At 42.3% G+C, this 22,880-nt stretch overlaps 1 protein-coding gene across 1 annotated transcript in view; it reads left to right on the top strand.

The window, feature by feature from the left end:
- Positions 1-22,880, top strand: part of LOC144762616 (chitin synthase chs-2-like) — a 350,513-nt gene that overhangs the window by 93,681 nt on the left and 233,952 nt on the right. The window contains exons 5-6 of the mRNA XM_078647843.1: positions 3,076-3,165; positions 12,960-13,127. Of these exons, the coding sequence (XP_078503969.1) occupies positions 3,076-3,165; positions 12,960-13,127 (258 nt within the window). The remainder of the gene's footprint in view (positions 1-3,075; positions 3,166-12,959; positions 13,128-22,880) is intronic.

Here is a 22,880-nt window from a genome sequence, read left to right as displayed (position 1 = left end):
GTAATCAACATCTCCTTCAAGACAGCAACCTTTCCGGAAAGTTGGAAGCACGCTGAGGTCAAAGACTTACTAAAGAAAACCAAGGCGGACCGCAAGAACCTCAAGACCTTCCGACCCATCTCCCTGCTCCCATTCCCGGCGAAGGTCACCGAGAAAATCGTCAAAAACAACTGACCCGCTTCCTCGAAAAGAACAGCATCCTGGACCCGTCCCAGTCTGGGTTCCGCAGCAACCACAGCACCGAAACCGCCCTCATCGCTGCCACCGATGACATCGGGACCCTGCTTGACAAACAGCAGCCCTCATCCTCCTGGACCTGTCTGCCGCCTTCGACACGGTCTGCCACCGCACACTAAGAACACGCCAACACGACGCCGGGATCCAAGAGAAGGCCCTGGACTGGACGACATCCTTCCTCTCCGGCAGAACTCAGAGCGTCCGCCTCCTCCCCTTCCGCTCCACTGCCACCGAAATCATCTGCGGCATACCCTGGGCTCTACCCGCAGCCCGACGCTGTTCAACATCTACATGGCACCCCTCGCCAATGTCGCCCGACAGCACGACCTCAACATCATCTCCTATGCCGACAACACCCAGCTGATCATCTCCCTCACCAAAGACCCTCACACCTCCAAGAGCAACCTCCACGAAGAAATGAAGGCCGTCGCCGAATGAATGAGGAGCAGCCGACTGAAGCTGAACTTGGACAAGACGGAGTTCCTCATCCTCGGCTCCACCCCTTCAGCCTGGGACGACTCCTGGTGGCCGACAACTCTAGGAACACCCACCGACCACGCACGCAACATAGGGGTCATTCTCGACCCCACCTTCTCCATGACTAAGCAGGTCAACGCTGTCTCCTCATCCTGCATCAACACCCTCAGAATGCTCCACAGGATCTTCAAGTGGATCCCCACCGAGACAAGAAGAACTGTCACCCAGGCACACAAAGCTCTTCACAAGACCGGCCCAGCATACCTCAACAGACGACTCAACTTCTACACCCCACCCGCCAGCTCCGCTCCCCCAGCCTCGCCCTCGCCACAGTCCTCTGCATCCAAACCACCTAGCCGCCAAGACCTGGAACACCCCCCCCACCAACCTACGACAGACCCAAGACCTACTGGCCTTCAGAAGACTCCTCAAGACCTGGCTCTTCGACCACTAGCAGCAGCACCCCCCCCCCCCCCAGCGCCTTCAGACCCTCACGGGTGTGTAGTGCACTTTATAAGGTGTCGTGATTGTTTCATTGTATACAGGCTGAGTTGAGAAATCACTGTCAATAGCTACTACTACTTTCCTAGTCAGGTGGTTAGCAGTTAAATTTCTTTTAAAGCCATCCCCTGACTCAGATATGTCAGGTGCAATATACATTGTAATTGCAGTTATTGCTATTGTCTCCCTACATATGAATTTGTAAGAAAGCTTTACGCGGCCTGGTGGCACAAATGTCTTTTCCTGCGTGCTGCCAACTATAAGTACATGCCATGGGTTTTGGGTGTCATCAAAACCAGAGTCCCCTCCTCAAGTCCCAGTCCGGACCCTTTGCCCTGCCCTCCTTCTTACACCCTATAATAAGCATGATAGGCATCGACCGTCATCATTTATGGGAATGTATTTGAGATAGGGACCACATGGATAATTCCATGTAGGAAACTTTTCCCTTAATCGACCCTTAACCTCTTTCCCTTTTTCTCCCCTGCCCCCTCTTTCCTCATAAGAAATCCCCAGGAACAGAAGACCGAGACAGGTGAGAGCTTTAGGCCTCACATTTGTGCATGGTGTGCATACATAAGTAAGCAGGGATGTTGAAAATAAGCCCTGACGAAGGCCCCCAGATCCGGATGGGCTTTATGCAAGGGCTGAAGCATGTTGGCTAAGACACTAGTTGAACAAATTGCTTTCAACAAAAAACCTCTGAAAACTTTTTTTAATCATATCCCAGGTAACCCATGAATAAAGAAGGAATTGAAAGGTATACCTGTAGATATTTTTAGTAAAATACTTTTCATCTGCTTATTCAGTTTTGATTTATCCAAGAACTCACTCCTAATTCATTTTTGGTTGAGTCCACCCTGGTGGGACCATCCTACCAGGGTGTGGATAGGCGCAGATGATGAAGCATGTCACAATCAAGTGAGTGAGGTGTCTAATCCAATATCTTTGGATATCCAAGTATTTCGTGGAAGGATCGATCTACACAATAATTCCAGTTGCCTTTTGTGTGTTTACGGCACTTTGGGAGCATACAACTTGTCTTAGAGTCTCTCGCTCTCTAACCGTGTGAAAACAATGTGATAACTCACATGCACTCCTAATGCATTTCTTAATAGTGCTCTTGAATACAGACGCCATAACACTAGTGAAGTAGTGTACAGAAGGAAGGCTGTAAGAATCAGTGAGGGTGGCAAACAGTGAACGTGTCTGTGGTTTGTTTTAATGCACGTAAATAGTGGACTCAGCATATTTTCGTTACAATCTATTGATTCAGGTAATTCTTCATTACCGGAACACCTGACTTATGAGTACACCCACATGTAGTTGAGTGTAAATGATGCTACAACGCAGAGCAAGTCTTAAAGCTTGCTGGGTCCACTCAGGAATGGATGATCACCTTATCTCCATATCAGTATGGGCAGCCCTCCTCGGTTTATATATGTCTGGGGGCAAGAAGATTAAGGATATAACAGACAGTGATGGAATGGTCTGAGCACCCACACAATGAATGCAAGATATGTGACTTGTCATTGTTTTGCATGTTTGGTGGAGTGAGATTTGGGGTGGGCTAGGTTGAAAGGGTAACAAAAATAGATTGTATGCCTTGTACGGTATTCTTGTTACACATATTTATCTATAATGGATTTTATATATCTTTGTTGGCCACCAGTCATTATCTATGAAGAGTGTATTTATCGTTTCATATACCACTACCCGTTCCCTTCATACAGTCAGACATAATGTATACTTCCTGGTTCATAGATCTCTATGACTTGTATTGTGTAGTAGTAGGACCACCTGTTTCTATTTATGCTGTTAAAAGTGTCTGTTTATTTTGCCTATTATTTCTTTTCACAGCACCACAGAAAAAGTCAATATCTACCTCTGTGCAACAATGTGGCATGAGACGTTCGATGAAATGCTAAAGATCATTACATCAATGTATAGGTACAGTTTGATCTAAATAATGCATTATGTGTTAATGGTGAAATGTTACGATACAGAAAACAGGAAGGGAAGAAACACTGCCGTAACCTTGCAACACAGGGTTTGAGTGCTACAATCATAATCCACATGGAGCAAAAACAGTAAAATTGTTAGCAATGAAATCAAAAGTTGTGACTGAGTTTTAGATCCTGTGCAAGAATTTGGAGAACCATGAAAAATTAAATGTATCTGTTTTGGTGCAATCCTTCGCCAAAGAATGTGTCAGTTGTGGTGTTGCCATTTGTTGAATGTATACTATTATTCTTCTCCAGTTGGGCCAATTAATATTTTATAACACAGAGCGCCACCTATTTCTGGCCTGCGTTTATGCTATATTATCGCATTTTTCTCAGGGTCATCCTACTTCTCCTAAGTTGGTTCCACATAAAAGTATCCACAGGAGGGGAGGACCTTTTCACCCATAACCTTCGGATGATTTAACTAAGTTATGTTTTGCGTTTTTCCAAAGGCCACCGAGAGTGGCAGAGTACTATACAGTGATAGGGACTCACTTAAAGAGAATAAAGTTAATTCTCACTCTTTCCCTAATCAATTATGCAGAGATAGGTGATAGCGTTATGAGTCAGACATCCCTGACAGAGAATCTTTCATGGGTAATATATGGTGCCCCAAAATGTACCCTGACATTAGTACGCACAAACAATAGTATATCACTGAAATTATGCGCATTAAGAGTATCATAATTTACATAAACAACTGAGGAAGTATTATAAAAGTTAAGGCGTAGTTTAGATATGCCCCAATTCCATTACAGATTCTGCCCTATCGGGCCAAAACCATATCTAAATTACAACCAGACATTTAAAAACATTGTTCATGCTGATGTGCCAAGTCATGTAAAGCCTCCCTGTATACATCTTGATGCCATCAGGCACCAAAACACAGTTGCGGCCGGCATGGCTCATGGGTGGGAGAGTTTGCTTGGGGTAGCGTGTGGCAGGATCACGCAGGTGGAATCACGCAGGAGGGAGCATAATTAATACGAAAAAATGTCTCTGACTCCAGGAACAGGAAGTAGGCAGCCAGGCTCCCTCCCCAAGGCCAATCACAAAGCTGCAATGTGGAATTGTGATTGGTCTGAGCGCAGGGGCTGGAGGGGAGGGCATGTTCCTCATGCAGGCTGTAATGCAGCCTGTATGGAGAAAACTGGAAGTGCGCATGGCTGGTTCGAGCCGGCCAAGAGGGCTGACCAAACAGTCATTGCATATTTAGGAGTGGGCATACCACTCCTCCCCTGCCCTGGCCCGGCAGCAGAGCAGCCCAGAGCAAAGGAAACATAAAATGGTAATAACTGAAAGTTATTACCATTTTATGGTTTTGCTTCTCGCACTGTGAAAAATCAGTGGGGCGATGCTCCGCATTAGCAGAGGAGCCGCCACTGAAAACAGAACTCCATAGTTTAGCATGCCTTCCAGAAACTGTTCCGTGTTTCTAAGTCCCCCTTACACCCTTTGCCTCATTTAGCATTGTTATTTAGGCTATATCATGGATCAATGGAGCAAGAAGAGGTCAGCTCCTGCTCAGCCCATATTTTGCAACAATAATTAACAAGCAGTGCTTCTTGTTAAAAAATACAAGAAGTGGATGAACGCTTTATGCTACATTTCCCCTTTCCTTTAAGATAGAAGTCTGAAAGATCCTCTCTCTTTATAGTTGCGCTTCAGCCTTCAGATGCCAAGTGTATGAACAGGGTGTGCACCAGAGAAACAAAATATCCTTTCTTTGCCTGGTCAGCGTTAGTTTTAAAACATGCATTAAGGAAAACACTGCAATCAAGCTCACATTTATTACTTAATCCAGTCAAACAAGTTAGTATATCTTATAGGACCTATGGCACCTATTCTAGCCGCTCAGATTCACAAACAATGGCCATGATAACATGCACCCAGACCTGTTTTGTATGTACCATTGAACAGAACTTATAAAAGCTTTGCCACATACATAACCAGTTATGTAGAGAGGAAAGAACGTTAATAACTGAGGTAGTGACTTGTTACTTTGCAGATGGTGTAGAAAGTTGGTTACTGACAACATAGTTACGTTTTGTTCGCCAGTTGCTAGTGCTACGCAGGTAGAAAAGAAGCCGTTAACAGTAGTGAGTAAGTTGAGTAAGTATTGTAAACTACTGCAAAACGACCTGCATTCAGGCACCTTCCTTCCAAACCCTCAGATGTCTTCTTCATCCCCCTCTCCACGCACTCTGAAGCGAGCAGGTGCTTCTTTCTTTCCAAGAATGCCAGAATATCTACCTGCACTAGAGGCATTGTGTTGTAACTTCCCTCTTCCCCTCTACCACCCCTCTCCCCTCTTCCCCCTTGGTACAGCCCACTCTGCCTCCGGGAGTGCGTGTTAGAATGTTCGTTGTGAGAGACTGCCGCCAAGCTGGGAGCACCTGTTGTACTTATATCAAATAAACTTAATATTGGAACCCTCAACAGTAGTGATTTATTACTACATTTCTGGCGACGAGGACGAGGAGCTGAGCCAGGGTCAGTTAGGTGCTTTCCCCCCTGGATATGTGATGCTTGTGCAGAGCTTTGAATTGAAAAGAGAGACTCACCAGTTGATGTTTGAAGATCACTGGACAGCAGACATATCGGCAATCCAGGCGGTAATCATCGAGGTGTTCCCTTGGGGGGACGTGAGATTCTCGATTCCGGAACGTAAAAGGGAGTCGGGTGTGAGGCCTCGGAGAAGGTGAGCTGGTGCCGTGTGGAAAAGAGGAACGTTCCCTCCTCGTATGAGGTCTGACTGGCGACGGTGGATCTGGTAACCAGTGTCCCCTGGCGGTATCCCGCGGTGGTGGAAGTAGCGTTTCAGGAAGCAGCGGGAGGTAGAGCCGGGACAGTTGGTTGTGACGCGACAGTGAAGAAGTTGTCCGGTAGCGGGACACGGATCTGTCACCACTGTGAAAGAAGACGCTGAGGGGAAGCGGGTGAGGAGGTATACCTGCTGTTGGTGCTGTGGAAGAATATAGCCGGACGGTCAGGGCAGCGTGGTTCAGGCACAGTCTTCTTTCGACGTCAGTTGGGCTCCGACAGTAGCTGTGCTTTCTACCACTACCGCCCTGGTGACAAGTGTGAGGCAGTCTTCAACCAGAAGGGTTACTGATTGGGAGCCAAGGCTGAGCTGAGAAGCCGTCCCAACTAGGGAAGCTGTCGGCTGGATAACTCACCCCGAAGGAAGTTGAGGTACGACATCTTGAGGTAGTTGTCTTTCACAAGAGGAACATATGAGATAAGACAACAATAGTCTTAAGGTGAAATTTAGCGAGTAATTTACGAATCTCCTTGAACTGAGAGGTTATATAATAATTCAAGTAATTTACTGCATAACGTAGGAAGGACTAGTGTGTGAAACATTGGATGAAAGAATTACCCTGTTGGTAGTACAGTGACTTTTTGCTGAATTCAAGTGGTGTGCACCTATGAAATTGATCTGGAGGAGAAGTGGAGTGAGGCTAATTTTAAAGTTTGACAGGCGCGAGTGTCATCTACCACACTGCCCTTGTGGGCCTTACTTATCAACGCACGCTTGTTTCTATCCGGGATCGTCGAGCTTTAGTAACATTGTGAGGAGCGTGGAGTGTAACACAGTGTGCTGTAATCTTATGAAACTGTACGGCAGCAGTGAACTGAGCTGTGTGAGGAAATATCAGAGGAACAGAGAGTGTAGCGAGCTTTCGTTCCAGTTATTGAAGATTAAATGTGGCAGCACGTTTAGCTGTATAAATTATCTGAGGTGATCAAGAAAGGGAGTTAACCCCTGTGGCCACGCGTGAAACGGAACTGTGTTGTAATCCTATGAAACTGTACGGCAGCAGTGAACTGAGCTGTGTGAGGAAAAATCAGAGGAACAGAGAGTGTAGCGAGCTTTCGTTCCAGTCATTGAAGATTAACTGTGGCAGCACGTTTAGCTGTATAAATTATCTGAGGTGATCAAGAAAGGGAGTTAACCCCTGTGGCCACGCGTGAAACGGAACAGTGTTGTAATCCTATGAAACTGTACGGCAGCAGTGAACTGAGCTGTGTGAGGAAAAATCAGAGGAACAGAGAGTGTAGCTAGCTTTCGTTCCAGTCATTGAAGATTAACTGTGGCAGCACGTTTAGCTGTATAAATTAACTGAGGTGATCAAGGAAGGGAGTTAATCCCTGTGGCCACGCGTGAAACGGAACGGAGGCAGCGCTTGGAAGCGGCGTGAGAAGATTGCAAAGGGGCAGGGAGTGCAAGGAACCCCTGTGGCGGAGTCATTACAGATTCGAGGCAGTACGCCTTGGGAGGGACACGTAACCTCTTTGTATCTGTGACAGTGGATTTACAAGGGCCATAAACCTACAAACGGCGCGAGCAAGGCATATTTAGTGTTTTCAGGGAGCCAAGAAGGATAACTGTAGGTGGAGTAGGAAAGTTTCCTTCAAATTTAGAACCCCAGTGCCCACAGCCAGCGCATTACTTTTAATCTGCTCGGAGCGACAGAGAACTCTACAAAGTGCACTCGTACCACCATCTTTCTGGGTGAGGTGGATACCACATCTTCACGTGAATTTCTAGATATAGCGGTGCATTCAACATGGAGTGGGGCCTAAGGTATAATTTTCCGCCACCAGTGCTGTTTATGGAGGGGGATGAAATAAACACTGCAGAATGGAGTGAGTGGAAAGAATATTTTGAGGAGTACATATCAGTCATCGAGGAAGAGGAAGTATCTCTTATACCGGAGGAAAAGGCTGAAGTATTACTTCACAGCTTAGGAACTGAAGGACGGAAAAAGTACCATGAAATGGAAAAAGTATTCACGAAAGGGTCAGTCAGAAATGTGAATGAAGGCATCGTGAGTGCGTGGGATGAATATAAAAAACAAGCCTCGTTGGTAAAGGTACAAAGGGAAGAAGTGATCAAGGAAAAAATGGTTAGCCAAGAGAAAGATAATACTAGAAAAATAAACCCGGAGTGTACCATCTTCATAGGTGGAGTAGGGACAGATATGATCTCAGTTTCAGGATCACGTTAAAGTTTGGTAAACAAGAGCGAATGGAATAGAGAATTAACTAAAAAAAAGAATGGAGATGAATTCAAAGAGGCCAACATATCCCTAAAAATGTACACAGGGGAGGACATCAACGTAATAGGTTACAAAGTAATGGATTTAATGCACAAGGGAAATAATACTTGGAGTACCATATGTATAACGGAAAGAGGATCCACCAGGCCAGGGTGGAAGGATCAAAAGAAATTGAAAATATCAGGTAATGGAAGAAGAAAAGAACACGTGGGTGAGCTGGCACAGATCCAAGGCATGCAGGGAACAAACAGTGAAGCACGGAAGACTCGTGCGTTGACATCAAAGGATTCGGGTGGTATTGAAGGAGCTGCAAGTAATAAAGAGTATGGAAAAGAAGTTAAGAAACATGAGAGAAAAAACAGTGAAGGAAAAAGTGAAGAAAGAAAAGAATTCGAAAGAAAGGGAGAATGCATAATTACTACAGCAAATGAGCGGCAAAGGATAAAATGTAAGAATAACCAATTCAATCACAAAGGGACGTGGCAAAGAACCACATCGTCTGAGTCCAAGACCAAAATGATGGAGGAGTATGAAGACAAACATGAACAGGAAAGAGATACAGATCTCCACAGACCGGGGCGAGAGGAAGCAGTTAAAGGGAGAGCGGCCGGCACGGATGCAACTAAGGGTGAAACATGGATCGCTCGCACGTCACCGTCAAAAGGTTCGGTAGTTTTTCAAGAAGCTGCAAGCAATAAAGGACGTGGAAAAGAAGTAGCAAAGGACAAACCAAGGGAAAAACTTGAAATGTACCAAAGTTGGGTGGACGAAAGAGAATTACGTAAGAAATGCGAGAGAAAAGGCAGAGGAAGTGAAGTTGTGAAAAACGGAGAATTCGAGAGAAAGGAGGAGCGCATAGTAAATGCAAGAAATGAGCGAGAAAAAATGAAATGTAGGAGTAACCCCTTTAATCGCAGTGAGACGAGGCAAAGTACCACACCGGTTGAGTTCAGGACTGAAACAAGGGAAGAATATGTGGACTATGGTGGGCAGAAAAGAGAAAGGGACTTAAGTTTGTCGGAGGATAAGGGTGAGAAGAAAGCTAAATACTTTCAAAGGCCTTACAGTGGTAAGATGGAGAGTGAGAGTGGGGAAATGCAGAAAATATTTAAAGGTCTCCCACCAAGAGGCCTGTCAGGGAAGAAGGGTCCACTCGATAATTATTGGAGCAAGCAGGAGTGTCATGGCCCAGGATACACTACGGAGTTCTTCCAGGGGAATCAAGGAAGGGAGCAGAATGACAGACTGAGGTCAGCAGAGACTGATGCTAGTGATCCGGAGCTGTTTGAAATGGAGTTCGGAAAAGGTCTGGACTCTGCTTACGGCCAAGGTAAGGAGGGTAGAAGAGGGACCAGACCAGTCATCGAGGACGACATTGAGAGAGAGTCTTATCTTGTCAGAGGGAGCAGGCGGGGTGTGTCCGGGCCCCAGTTACTGCCCAAGGAAGAAAACAGGGTTACCGCCTATACACCCTCCCCGAGGGATATGGAAAGACTAGTAGAGGAGTGCTCAACTCCAGGTGGGAATAAACTGTATAGCTTGTTCACACTTAGAGGATCCTAGGGGAAAAAGTTAGGTTGCACTCTTTCCTGCCTTTTACCCATGCTTTGAGACTTATCCCGCAATTAATAGAAACGCAATGGCGGAGTGGCAGAAGTGGACTTCTAAGGATCGGCATAACCGGCTACACTTATTGTAGCACTCAGGGTGTTCATCCTTTGGGAGAAAGGTCAGGACTCTTTACGGGTCCTAGAGGACCAAAGGAACCTAATGCCCAGGACTACTTTTTGTCAGTTCTACACTGAAGTTAACGTGATGGTTTTTATAGTTTGCTGTTTAATTGTTTCCTTGATGTAGCCCCAGTTCTCCTTTCCCCTCTCCCTTCTTTTCTTGTCTCCACGCTTCCTCTCCTCTCATCCCTCCCTTCTCCTCCTTCTTCCCCCCCCTCTTCTCACTCTCGTTTTTTCCCCCCGCCTGGGGCGCCGCATTTCCTTTCCTTCTGTTCTCCTTAGGGGGGAAGGTGTGTTGTAACTTCCCTCTTCCCCTCTACCACCCCTCTCCCCTCTTCCCCCTTGGTACAGCCCACTCTGCCTCCGGGAGTGCGTGTTAGAATGTTCGTTGTGAGAGACTGCCGCCAAGCTGGGAGCACCTGTTGTACTTATATCAAATAAACTTAATATTGGAACCCTCAACAGTAGTGATTTATTACTACACATTGGTAGTCGGCTCCACTGGCGTGTTCCCTGAAACCCAAAACCTCTGTTCCTTTTCTAGATATCTTGGATTTGGGGGATAATCAGAAGACTTTGTCCCTTCAATTTAAGCGCGTGCAATGGCGTATGTCAGTGAATTTCGTGCTGAGGCTTTACCAGCAAGAGCTTGAGAATGATGCATTAATTTAGACTCTGATTGGCAACCAATGAATTGACCTTCCTTATACAGAAACATGGTCTTTAAGTGTGATACATCCAAATTGCCCCACTTTGGCATTTTATTATACCTGGAGTTCGTGAATGAGATACTGGGACAATCTGGAGTATGGCAGAAGGCAATAGTCTGACAGAGTTCAAAGCTGCACCAAAATTGATGTCATTGTGTCCTTTTGAACCACATAACAAAAAAATCTCATGTGCTTACGCTGACTTTAGGGCTGTAATGGTCTGTGAGATACAGATCATAGTCCCACCAAACCCCAACGTTCTTAACCTTGGCCAGCTGTCTGGATTTAAACACCAGCTGCCTCCCCATAAATGTGGATGTCATCGCTAATAAGTGGACAAAAAAATTTGACTGGTACACCCCATCAAGAGTGCTCCGCTCCTCATCGCAGAGACTGGTGAAGGTACCAAGGTTCGGGAAAGCTAGGTCAGGGGGTAGATCTTTTGGGGGTGGAAGCGGCCAAACTGTGGAATAGACTCCCCTGGGAGATCAGACAAATTAGGGAGCTCCTTCCATTCAAAAAAAGTGTAAAAACCTGGTTGTTCCCCTAGACCTAAATGCCTGACCATGTCTTGATACATCCTCCTGCCTTTCTGAGCCGCCAGCGCCAGAATGCCTGCACGGTGATAGTGTGCTTTATAAGATGAATAAATAAATAAATAACACATAAACAGTCTGATTAACATTCGCTCATGCCTGCAAGCCACGTATTTCTCAGGAGAACTCAAACCACCGTTTTGTGGGCTGCTTATTCTTGCTACCTTCCACGAAATTATTCAGACTGATGTTCGAGGTTATGCTTTCTCTTTTGCTCTCGTTCCCTGCCCACTACAGCATCAGTCAGCCCACTTCTGCCATTGGCTATCTTCACTGTGAGGTAGTGCATTTTTCCCTTTCAGGAGGGGCACATTTACACACAAAGTAGTTCCCTTTAGAGTCATGATCTGCAAGGGCAATGTATGCTTTTGAGACCAAAAAATGTTTTTCTTATGGCTTACCCGACGATAACGATTTGCAACACCATGACAAAAGACAGCTGTCATTGACAAAGTCAAATGGCAGGTAGCCAATGCTAGAAACCTACTGGCTTTACCAACTCCTACTACATTATTCAACTCTACTAAGAAGATGTTAGAGCGCGTTACAATCCACACAACATTCAAGGCGAGGTCTTACACAGAACATGAGTCGAAATACAATCCTGTGAGGTCATAAAAAGGACACAGGATATTTTATGTCATTTCTACTGCTCCTGGTATTTGGGAGGGATTGGCAAACGTGTCCCTTACACTGCTAGGGTTGAAGAACCTGTGAAAGTAGCTTTGGATGAATACAATATTTTGTGCAACAGCCAAGCTCAGTATTTTAGTAACAGGTACCTATGAAATAGTATTGTATAACACATCTATATCATTAAGCATGTTATTCATTATTAGAACATTGGAATGTTGGGAGCTCCATTTAAAACAGTGGAGTGCTCCGGGCTTATAATGGCTGGTATAAGCCTGGAGCTCCAACATTCCAATGTTTCTTTGTTCACAGCTCTGGCTGTGAACAAAGGCTTCAAGGAGCCTGAGGGGATTCCAATCCCCTTGCGCTCCCATAAGGATTTGTTCTTTTTTTGTTAGAACCGTGTGCCCTCTAGTGGCAGAATGTTCTAATAGCCTTATAGCCCTCTGTAGCTGGGCTATACCGGCTATTAAAGTCCCTCTCCCTTGTTAAAGGCCCTCGCCTTCGGCTCGGGGCCTTTAACGCTGGAGAGGGCCTTTAATAGCCGGTATAGCCCTCTACGATGGGCTATAAGGCTATATTAAGAAAACGTGTCATACTCAAAGGGTAATGTAAAAAACACCCAACTCTTAACTGCTTAAAAAGATTGAGAGAGGCGTGCTTGATGCACAGAAGAATGCATTGATGGTTTGGTAGAAATGAAATTACACGAACTAGACGAGTTATTAATGATGGCAACATCATGACTGTACATTAACCAGTAATGTGTGTGTGTGTGTGTGTGTTTGTGTGTGTGTGCATATGCGTGCCTATGTCTATACACCAATGTTTGCAAAATGTACAAACATCATTATGAGATGCAGGCATAATGTTCTCCATATGGAGTAACAGATATTATTGTTTCATCGAATATCAGTTACATTGTATGACCCCCTCAACAATGTAAACCCTTTAAAGACACATTCTTTTTTTATCTGTTGCGCTGCTTCCTTCCTGATTAAAGATTAGATAAATACAGACCAAGAAATGGAGTTTCCGGCAAGGAAAAGTTTGATTTTGAGGCGCACATCTACTTCGATGATGCTTTTCTTAAAGAGACGGAAGGACTGAAGGAACGGCGTGTCAATACCTATGTGGAGTGCCTGGCGACAGCCGTAGAAGAAGTGCACAGGTATGGCCGGCATCCGTCCTGCTGCCAACTAGCAGAGGCGGGAGATATATGCATGCATAACTATGGGCCATATTATCGAGAAAGGGCAATACATTATCGCCGCTTTTATCGGCAGGAAACTGCCGCTAAAGCGGCGATAATGGGCTTGATAATATGCCCATTTGAATTCCCATAGAAGCCCAGGTTAAGACGTTAACCTGGGCTTCTATGGGAATTCACAAGGGCATATTATCAAGCCCATTATCGCTGCTTTAGTGGCAGTTTCCTGCTGATAAAAGCGGCGATAATGTATCGCCCTTTCTTGATAATATGGCCCTATGTCCCAAGCAACGTTCCCTCTATTTTTACTTATTCTTGTCCTCCAAAAGGTAAGCTGGCTTCCCTTGGCCATGCAAAAAAAATCTGAATTACAATTTGTGTCACTTATCCGTTTCTGTGTAGATTAGGTTTTGGTTTCAAGGCTACATAGGAGGTGTCCCTCAGCTGTTTTTTCTTTGTGCTTTATGGTGCAATTATGAAATAATTTTTACAAAAAACACTTTGCTAAAAAGCATATTTTGTTGACTACTTTACACTGTAAAAGCGCAATCAATTTCAAATGGCATCCTGTTTGGACATTTTTTGTGCCCTTCCCCCCCAAAATAAAAATATTTTTTCTACTAGACTATTTCCAGCTTTCACTGTGACACGCAACACATTTACAAATTGCAATAATTACTGAAAATAAAAGCCAATTCAAAAAAGTAACAGTATATGCTTTATAGAGCGCTGTATAGTGAACATAGGGCCTGATTTACGACCTGCCAAATAGCGTCTCACAAATTGCGTCGCATTTGTGACTTGCAATTTGCGAGCCGCTATTTGGCACGTACAACCGTGTGTTTAACACTGTTTGAGATTCCAAATGTGGTCGTAAATTGCTAGGCTCGAGAATATTAATGAGCCTCTCGCAATTTACTAGCCCATTGGGAATGACAGGCCTTCACAGGGATGTTGGCCTGATGGGCTCAGCAGACCACCATGTCTGGGACTGCATTTAAATAAAGCAGCTTTGTTTTATTAAATGCACCCTGTTTTCCTTAAGAAAACAGGATGCATTTTTATATTTTTAAAGAAATCTTTTTGTTTCGTTTTTTAAGGGCAGGCAGTGGTCCATGGGACCACTGCCTGCCCTTAAAAAATAATATTGCATGCATTTGCAAAGGGGAAGGGGTCCCCCGGGGACCCTTTAAAATTTGCGAATAAATTACCACCTACTTAAAGTAGGTGGTACTTTGCGAGTGTTTTGCGATCGCAATTGCGGTTGCAAAACATTGGTACATAGCATTACGGTCGCTATTAGGAAGGGAACGTCCCTTCCTAATAGCGAGTCGCAAAACAGTATTTTGCGTGTCACAATTTATTTGCAAGTAGCAAAATACTGTTTGTACATGGGCCCATGCTTTTTAGCATGCGCAAAGGAATCGAAGACCCGTTTGCGCACGCTAAAAAAAAAATACATCTTGCCCAGAATTACCTCTAGGCACTTTATTTCCTAATTCTCTTTATTGAGGTTTCAAAGTGGCATATACATCATCACTGCCATGCTAGGCAGTTCAAACAGTAAACAAACATACAAACAATGCGTGGATAGCCATTCTCCTTAGCATTAGGCGAGAGCATAATACATGACTGTCAAGTACATCTGCAAAGTAAAAATTGAGCACATACATGATTCATCATTCTGCAGTGGATTGCGAAACACACTGGGCTTTCCTTTGAAGGTATTGATGCAGTGGTTCCCAAATGCCCTTTGGTTTGGATGACGTTGGAAGGTCTTCTGCGTATAACTCTGGATTCTCCTTACAGTACACCAAGTCTTTTACACAGTGAGCAACTTTTGGGGCAAGGGCACTTTCCCAATTAAATGCCACCCGTCACTTAGCCATCAATAGCGCAATTCTCACAAATTTGCCCAGAGTCCCTTTTATCTGGGGTACATACCATAAGAGACATATTAGCTGTACATGTTGCAGTGAGGCCCCAGACGGTGAGCAGTCACAAAACCGAAAATAAAATATCGACCTACACTAATATCGAGGTGACAATATCGAAGGGATAGAATATCGATGTTAAGAATATCGATGGACAGAATATCAATCCTACAGTAAGTAATAATGATTTTTTTTATATCCAAGTAAGTAATATCGAAGTTAGTAATATCGATATCAAATATATCGATGTTACTAATATCAATGTTTACTAATATCGATATTTATATTATTGCTATGAATTTTATTATGTATTTAATATGTATGTGTTATATGTGTTTTGTTAAGTGTTCTACTTGTTTTAAAATATATGTATACCATTTTAATATGTTAAGAATTTTTTTAAAGTTATTTTTGTTTTTTAGTACCGTAGCAGGTTGTGGGTTTATAGGGGAATAGGGTGGGAAGTAATTTAATTATACTAAATTAATTATTATTTTTTAGGAATTGTATTGTGAAGAAGTAGACCAGGATAATGAATTGAGGAGCAGTTTATTTGTCCAACAGGAAAACAAGTCGTTCACATCCAAGACCATGTAGCAACTGTCTTTCATAGGAAACATTCTCAGATGACATGGTTGTATTCCCAACATGGAATGTACATATTTAAAGGCAAAGATACAACACATCTCCCTTATTATAATAAAGAAATGTGAGAGAACAAAAGAAAAGAAAACTAGAGAAAAAGAAAAGAAACAAGCTGGGAATAATGAACAGAAGAAATAAACAAATTCATTGAATTAATCCTGGAAGAATTAAATTCATTTTGTGTAGTAGTTCTGTAGATATAATGGTGGTCTCCTGACTCTTGAATTTGTGGGAACAGGAACTGGTTTTACATTAACATTACCATCTATAGTTCCATCAACAGTTCTATCTACAGAATCAGGTTTCACATTATCATCACTCCTTTCCACACACTTTGATAAACGTGACATGCTCCAAACATCTCCCCCAGCAAGCATAACAACATTTTTCATGACTTTCACGATTCTCCTGGGTCCGAAGAACTTCGACTCGCCCTTAGGGGACCAAACTGCCTTCTTGATAAAAACAAAATCACCTACTTTCCAAGAAGAATCTTTCGCTCCCTTCAAGACGTCAAATCTGCGTTTGTACTTGTTCTGATAATCATTTATTCTAATATCTTTGAGTACAGACCCTCTATCTTTGACAGATAACCACAAAGGATTTAGTTTAGAACCTGCAACTCTACCTTTGAGTCTCTTGAATGGTGAAATACCAGTTACACTATTGGGAGTGTTTCTGTGTGCCCAGAGTTTCTCTCTGAGAATGGGTTTCAATGGAAGTCTCCTCTCTAAAGCAGTCTGGGCACATGCCCTAATCAGTCTATTCATGCTTTCCACCAAGCCATTTGCCTGCGGAGAATAAAGAGCAGTTCTATGATGTGTGATGGATAGATCCTTGAGAAAATCTGACATCTCCTGGGAGGTGAATTGGACGCCATTATCAGAGACTAAAATGTCAGGTATCCCTTCACAGGTGAAAGCATCTTTTAAAAACTCAATGACATTTTTACTCAGAACATTTGCCATGCAAGAAGCTGACAACCATTTCGAAGTGTAATCGACAAGAACTACAACAAATCTCTCAGAGGGTCCCAGGTTCTCAAAAGGTCCAATAATATCAATAGCAAGTTTGGACCAAGGACGTTCAGGTAAAGCAATGGGAGAAAGAGGTGGGGTGTTCACTTTCTTAGATTTGTCATTGCCCGCACAAATGTGGCAGTCCTTAACAACAATCTCAACTTCACGGTCTAATTCAGGCCACCAGTATGACTCCCTGACTCTTGCTTTGGTGAGGCTACGACCCAAATGTCCTTCGTGAGCTAAATTAATTATCTTTTCCCTCATTCCAAAAGGAGGAATCAATCTGTCACCCCTCAACAATTCACCTTGAACAATGTTTAGCTCATCTCTTACATTCCAATAACCTTTGGCAGAATCAGGAACATCTTTTAAAACAGGCCAACCATTTACTGTAGCTTCTAAAACAAAAATTCTTGCTGGGTCATCAGGAAAACTGTTTTTCCATTCTACCTCGTTTAAGGCAGACTCTCTCTCCCAAGAAACAGTAGAACAGTCAGGATCATACACGGCCAACTTATCTAGGGGAGACCTAGAGAGAAAATCAGCAGGGACATTCTTAAGACCAGGCAAATATTCTACACAGAAATTGTACTCCATGAGACTTTCCACCCATCTCTTGATTCTGGGAGTTGTACACTCAACATTCCTACATGAAAATAGCTGCACAAGGGGTTTGTGGTCAGATCTAACAACAAAGGGTAAACCCCACAAATAAAACCTAAAATGCTTGATGGCCCAGAAACAGGCTAAAGCTTCGCGTTCAATGACTGAATATCGCTCTTCTGCACCCTTCAGAGAGCGAGAAGCAAAACCAACAACTTTTTCTGAACCATCCACTAGTTGAGATAATACAGCCCCCAACCCACGTAAACTGGCATCTGTGGACAAGATAGTTTTTTTCTGTACATCAAAATGCCCCAACGTTGGCATCTTTGCAATCTCAGACTTGACAGTTTCAAAAGCATCAGAGCACTCCTTGTTCCAATTGAAAATAGTACCTTTTTTAAGAAGAAGTCTAATTGGATGCATTACACTGGCAAAATTTGGAATAAACTTAGAATAATATTCCGACAAACCATTGAAGGATTTCACCTGATCCTTATTAGTCGGGGTTTGGGCTAGAAGAATAGCTTCTGCAAGGTCGCACTTAGGACTGATACCTTCTCCAGATATATTGTGTCCCAAATAAGATACTGATTTAACCCTGAACTTGCATTTTTCTTGTTTCAACGTCAAACCAGCATCTTTGAGTCTGGACAAGACGGAAAATAAGGTGATATCATGTTTATTAACATTAATTCCATGGACTAAAATATCGTCCTGGAAGAAAAGGACACACTCTATACCTGATAGAACATTTTTCATGACTCGCTGGAAACAAGCAGCGGCACTGGCCAAACCAAAGGGCATCCTGATAAACCTGAATGCACCTATGGGAGTCACGAAGGAAGTTAAATGTCTTGAATCTTCGTGCAATAAGATTTGGTGGTACGCTGCTGACAAATCCATAACGCTAAACACCGTTGCACCACCCAATCTGGTCAGTATCTCATTGATATTAGGTAATGGTTGCCTGTCTACCCAAATTGAACTGTTTAAACTTCTGAGGTCCACACACATCCTAATCTTTGTGCCCTTGTCCTTGGTTGTCAAAACAATTGGCGCAAGCCATTCTGAGGATTCTATCTCTTCCACAACACCTAATTCTAACAACCTGTCAATTTCTGTTTGAAGAGGTTGTAACATGAGATTTGGTACTTTGCGAACTTTATGTACTACAGGCTTGGCATTCCCTTTCAAAACAATCTTATGTTTAAAACCTTTTAGCAAACCTAAATTTTCACTAAAAACTTCAGGAAATTTCTCAATAATGTCTGAGAAGTCGCCCACTTGAGAAACCAACATTACTTGCTCAGGTGCATTTGGGTTTAAGGTAATCCCTAAATTCCTTTGGTGGCGCCACCCAAGAAGATTATCACCTCTTCTTGCGACATAGACTTTACCAACTGTTTCTCTGTCTTTAAAAGTGATGGTTTGAATGGAATATCTTAAAACTTCAATCCTTTGTTTGGCATATCCTACAGGATTGATATCAGGGGCTATTAGCTTGATTTTGTCTCCATCAAAATTGGTATACCAAAACTTATCACTGACAAGAGTGAACAGGGAACCTGAATCAGCAAGTACAGGAACAATTTTGTTGGCAATTTGGATCTCGCAAGAGGGCATAAACACTTCATCTTCATCAACTTGACTCACACCGTTAATGATATCATCGGTAATACAATGAACAGAATCCTGAGAGTAAACTTCTTCATCATCAATACAATTAACTTTGTTGCTTTTGCACATCCTTGCATAGTGGCCCTTCTTACCACAATTTCTACAAACAGTACTCCTTGCGAAACAGTTCGGGTAATTCGGTCCATGTTTCTCACTATCACATCTGGGACATCTAAACTTATTGTCTTTGCTGAAGTTGTTAATATTTTGTTTGGACTTTTCAACCTTAAAAGTGGATTTCTCTTGTTTAGGGGGGGCTTTGCTAACAGTAGCAATATTCGATTCTGGTTGAAAAGTTTGGCGTTGTTCATAACTTACAGCGGAAACAGCATCAGATTGAGAGGGACCCTTCCTAATCTCTTTAACCCATGTAGAGGTATGCTCAACACTTTCAACAATAAGTATGGCCTCTTTCAAAAATAGGATTCTTCGATAAAAGTTTTTCTTGGATTTTAAGATCATTGGTGCAGCGAACAAGTTGATCACGAATGAGAGAGTCTGTCAAAAGTTCAAAGTCACAGGTTTGTGCAAGGGATTTGAGTGCAGCAACATAGTTCCCTACTCTCTCACTCTTCGCTTGTGTGCGCATAAAAAATGTGTGTCTCTCCATAACAACATTTATGCGTGCACCAAAATGATTCTTTAAAAGTAGAACAGACATTTCATAAACATCTGAAGGTTCACCAGCGCCTCTACCGATAGGTATTGGGTCAAGACTATCGTAAATATTTCTTCCTTCTATACCAAGGTTATTCAATAGAACTGCTTGTTTTCTGACAGCAGAAAACTTCTCCCCACCAATGGCTAGTAAATAAGAGTCAAATATCGGTTTCCACTTCTTCCATGGTAGTATTGGTTCGCCTTGTTCACTTAAAAACTGGGGAGGTTGATTCATACCGCTGGCAGAAGAAGAAGACATGCTGAAAAGCAAGAACAACTAAACAAACTAATATAATAAGTTAACAAAATAAGTTAACACAATAATCTAAAATAATGAATTAAAATAACAACAAGGAGAGACTCCGCTGTGGTTCTACTTCCACTTCTTCAGTGTTACTTCACTTGAGTATTTCGCTACTCAAAAGCATCAGGCAATTGAGTCTAATATAAACGAACATCAGTCATTAAATCCTCTAAGAAGGACGGTTTCATCAGAAAATACGTATGGTCAAATCTGCATCAAAACTTAAAATTATGACTTGCCTGAGTTCATCCAATAATTGTGGTGAAAAACGCGTGATGGATAACGAGCTCGCTTATGAGGAAACACAACGTAGATTGGGTGCTTGCTAGCAATAAATGTGTGGTTGCGTAGCAACAAGAAATGCGTGTACAGCGTGTGCGAGGCAAAGTGCGCTGACGATCAAACGCGTTGACGTTGACGCGTTAGTTGTGCTGACGTTGGTGCGCTGAATGCTCTGAGGCTGATGCACTGAACGCTCGAGTCTGTTGCTTGGCTGCGAGCTACGAAGAAATGTTCTAGACAGGCATGTTCCAATACAGCTCGCGGGGATCGCGTGCCGAATTTTTAAACATGTTGAGTAACGGTAAGTGTAATTCGGGAAAAATTGAGATATAAATAAAATTGTACTTGCCAAGGTCACAACGTGCGTAGTTCACCACAATGCCAAAAGTGGCAAGACGGAAGGAAATTGAAACGGAAGTCTAGGAGGTTAAAATTCAGTTTCCGAGTTTTCTTGAAAAAAAATTGAAAATCTATTTCACGCAGGGTTCTCAATCTCCTGTTGGGTCCATCGTCGCCAGTATTGTGAAGAAGTAGACCAGGATAATCAATTGAGGAGCAGTTTATTTGTCCAACAGGAAAACAAGTCGTTCACATCCAAGACCATGTAGCAACTGTCTTTCATAGGAAACATTCTCAGATGACATGGTTGTATTCCCAACATGGAATGTACATATTTAAAGGCAAAGATACAACAAATTGTAAATTAATTGTAATTATTTTTTGCGTTTAAGTTCTGCAGCGGGTTGAGGGTTTATAGGGGACTAGGGTGGGAAGTAATTTAATTGTAATTAAGTAATAATTTATCTTAATTAATTGGTATTGATAATTATATTATTGTTAGTTAATTATTAATTGGTAAATATTTTTTATTAACCGGTAATTTATTTGTAATAATTGATTAATTGATAATTATGTTAAGTGTATTATTTTATTATTGGAGTGTGTTGTGCGTTTATAGGGGAATAGTGTTGGAAGTAATTGAAATCTAATTAAATAATTATTACATTTATTGTTGGGTATTGATAATTAATTTATTGGACATTAATTATTAATTGGTAATTACTTTAAATTATAATTTTTTGGTTATGAAAATTCATTTATTGTTGTTTTATCATTAATTAGCAATTAAATATTGTTAAATATTATTTATTGATACATTTATATAATATATTAAAAAGTAACTATTATTTGGTAATTCGTGTTTAATAATAATTATTTTTGGAATAAAAAATCATTTAATTGTTCAATATTTAATTGGTAATTATGTTTTATTAATTAATATGTTTTTGTTATCAAGCATATTTTATTGTTCAATATTTATTATTTGTTAATTGATATTTATTAATTATTATTTATTGGTATTTATTATTAATTTATTGTTAATTAATTAGTCATTGGTACTTATGTTTTTAATAATTATGTATTAGTATTTGTAAATAGTTTAGTTATTTAATAATTAATTCATTAATTATTTGGTATTTTTTATTTATAAGTATGTTATATTTAACTTCTACGCTATTCAACACTTTCCCTACTGTTGCACTCTCTGGAGTTGGAATAGTAATTTTTAGCCCCCACGCTACCCAACACTTTCCCTACTGTTGCACTCACTGGAGTGGGAATAGTAATTTTTACCCTAACGCTATCCAACACTTTCCCTACTGTTGCACTCACTGGAGTGGGAATAGTCATTTTTACCCTCCCGCTATCCAACTTTTTCCCTACTGTTGCACTCTCTGGAGTGGGAATAGTAAGTTTTACCCCTACGCTAGGCAACACTTTCCCTACTGTTGCACTCTCTGGAGTGGGAATAGTAATTTATACCCCTACGCTATCCAACGCTTTCCCTACTGTTGAACTCCCTGGAGTGGGAATAGTAATTTTTACCCCTACGCTATCCAATGCTTTCTCTACTGTTGCACTCTCTGGAGTGGGAATAGAAATTTTAAGCCCTACGCTATCCAACATTTTTCTTACTGTTGTTTTTCTGGGAGTTGGAATAGTAGTATTATTCCCTATGCTATTTAATATTAAATATATTTTTATTATTTTGGTTAATGTGGTATATAATTAATTTTAAAAATATTAAAAGTAAATGTAGTTTTTAAAATTTGTTATACATGATTGGGAGGTTCGGAAAACATGGCGGCGGCCGCTTGAGCCGCTGCGGCACTCTGCTTGAGAACTCCCGTTTTCGCTAATGTCTCCGAAATTAGGTCGGTTTTCGATGCGGTTTTCAGCCAAATATGCTATTTGAGCTGAGATCCTGGACCCTGGTGAGCGGCAACTAAAACAAAATCGGTGTTTTTTTCGTCTCCTTTTCACCCGTCTTCACTGTAAAAACACTCGATGGGTAAGGGGGCGTGTCTACCTGCAGGCACCGCTGCTGTAGTTGCTGAGAAGGCTTCACCCGTGTACACTACTGCTACTGCTGCTGCTGTTAATGAGAGAGCTCTGGTGGGTGAGGAAATAGTCGTCGCACGCCCTGGGTGTGCTTTGGGACTGCCCGGCGGCTTGGTGTGGAGTTTGGCCGCCCTGGAGCTCCGACGAGGGCGACGTACCCGGGGCTTTCTACTTGGACGCA

This window comes from Lissotriton helveticus, chromosome 6 (assembly GCF_964261635.1).
Source record: "Lissotriton helveticus chromosome 6, aLisHel1.1, whole genome shotgun sequence".
Lineage (NCBI taxonomy): Eukaryota > Metazoa > Chordata > Amphibia > Caudata > Salamandridae > Lissotriton > Lissotriton helveticus.
This window is presented reverse-complemented; position numbering and strand designations above follow the sequence as displayed.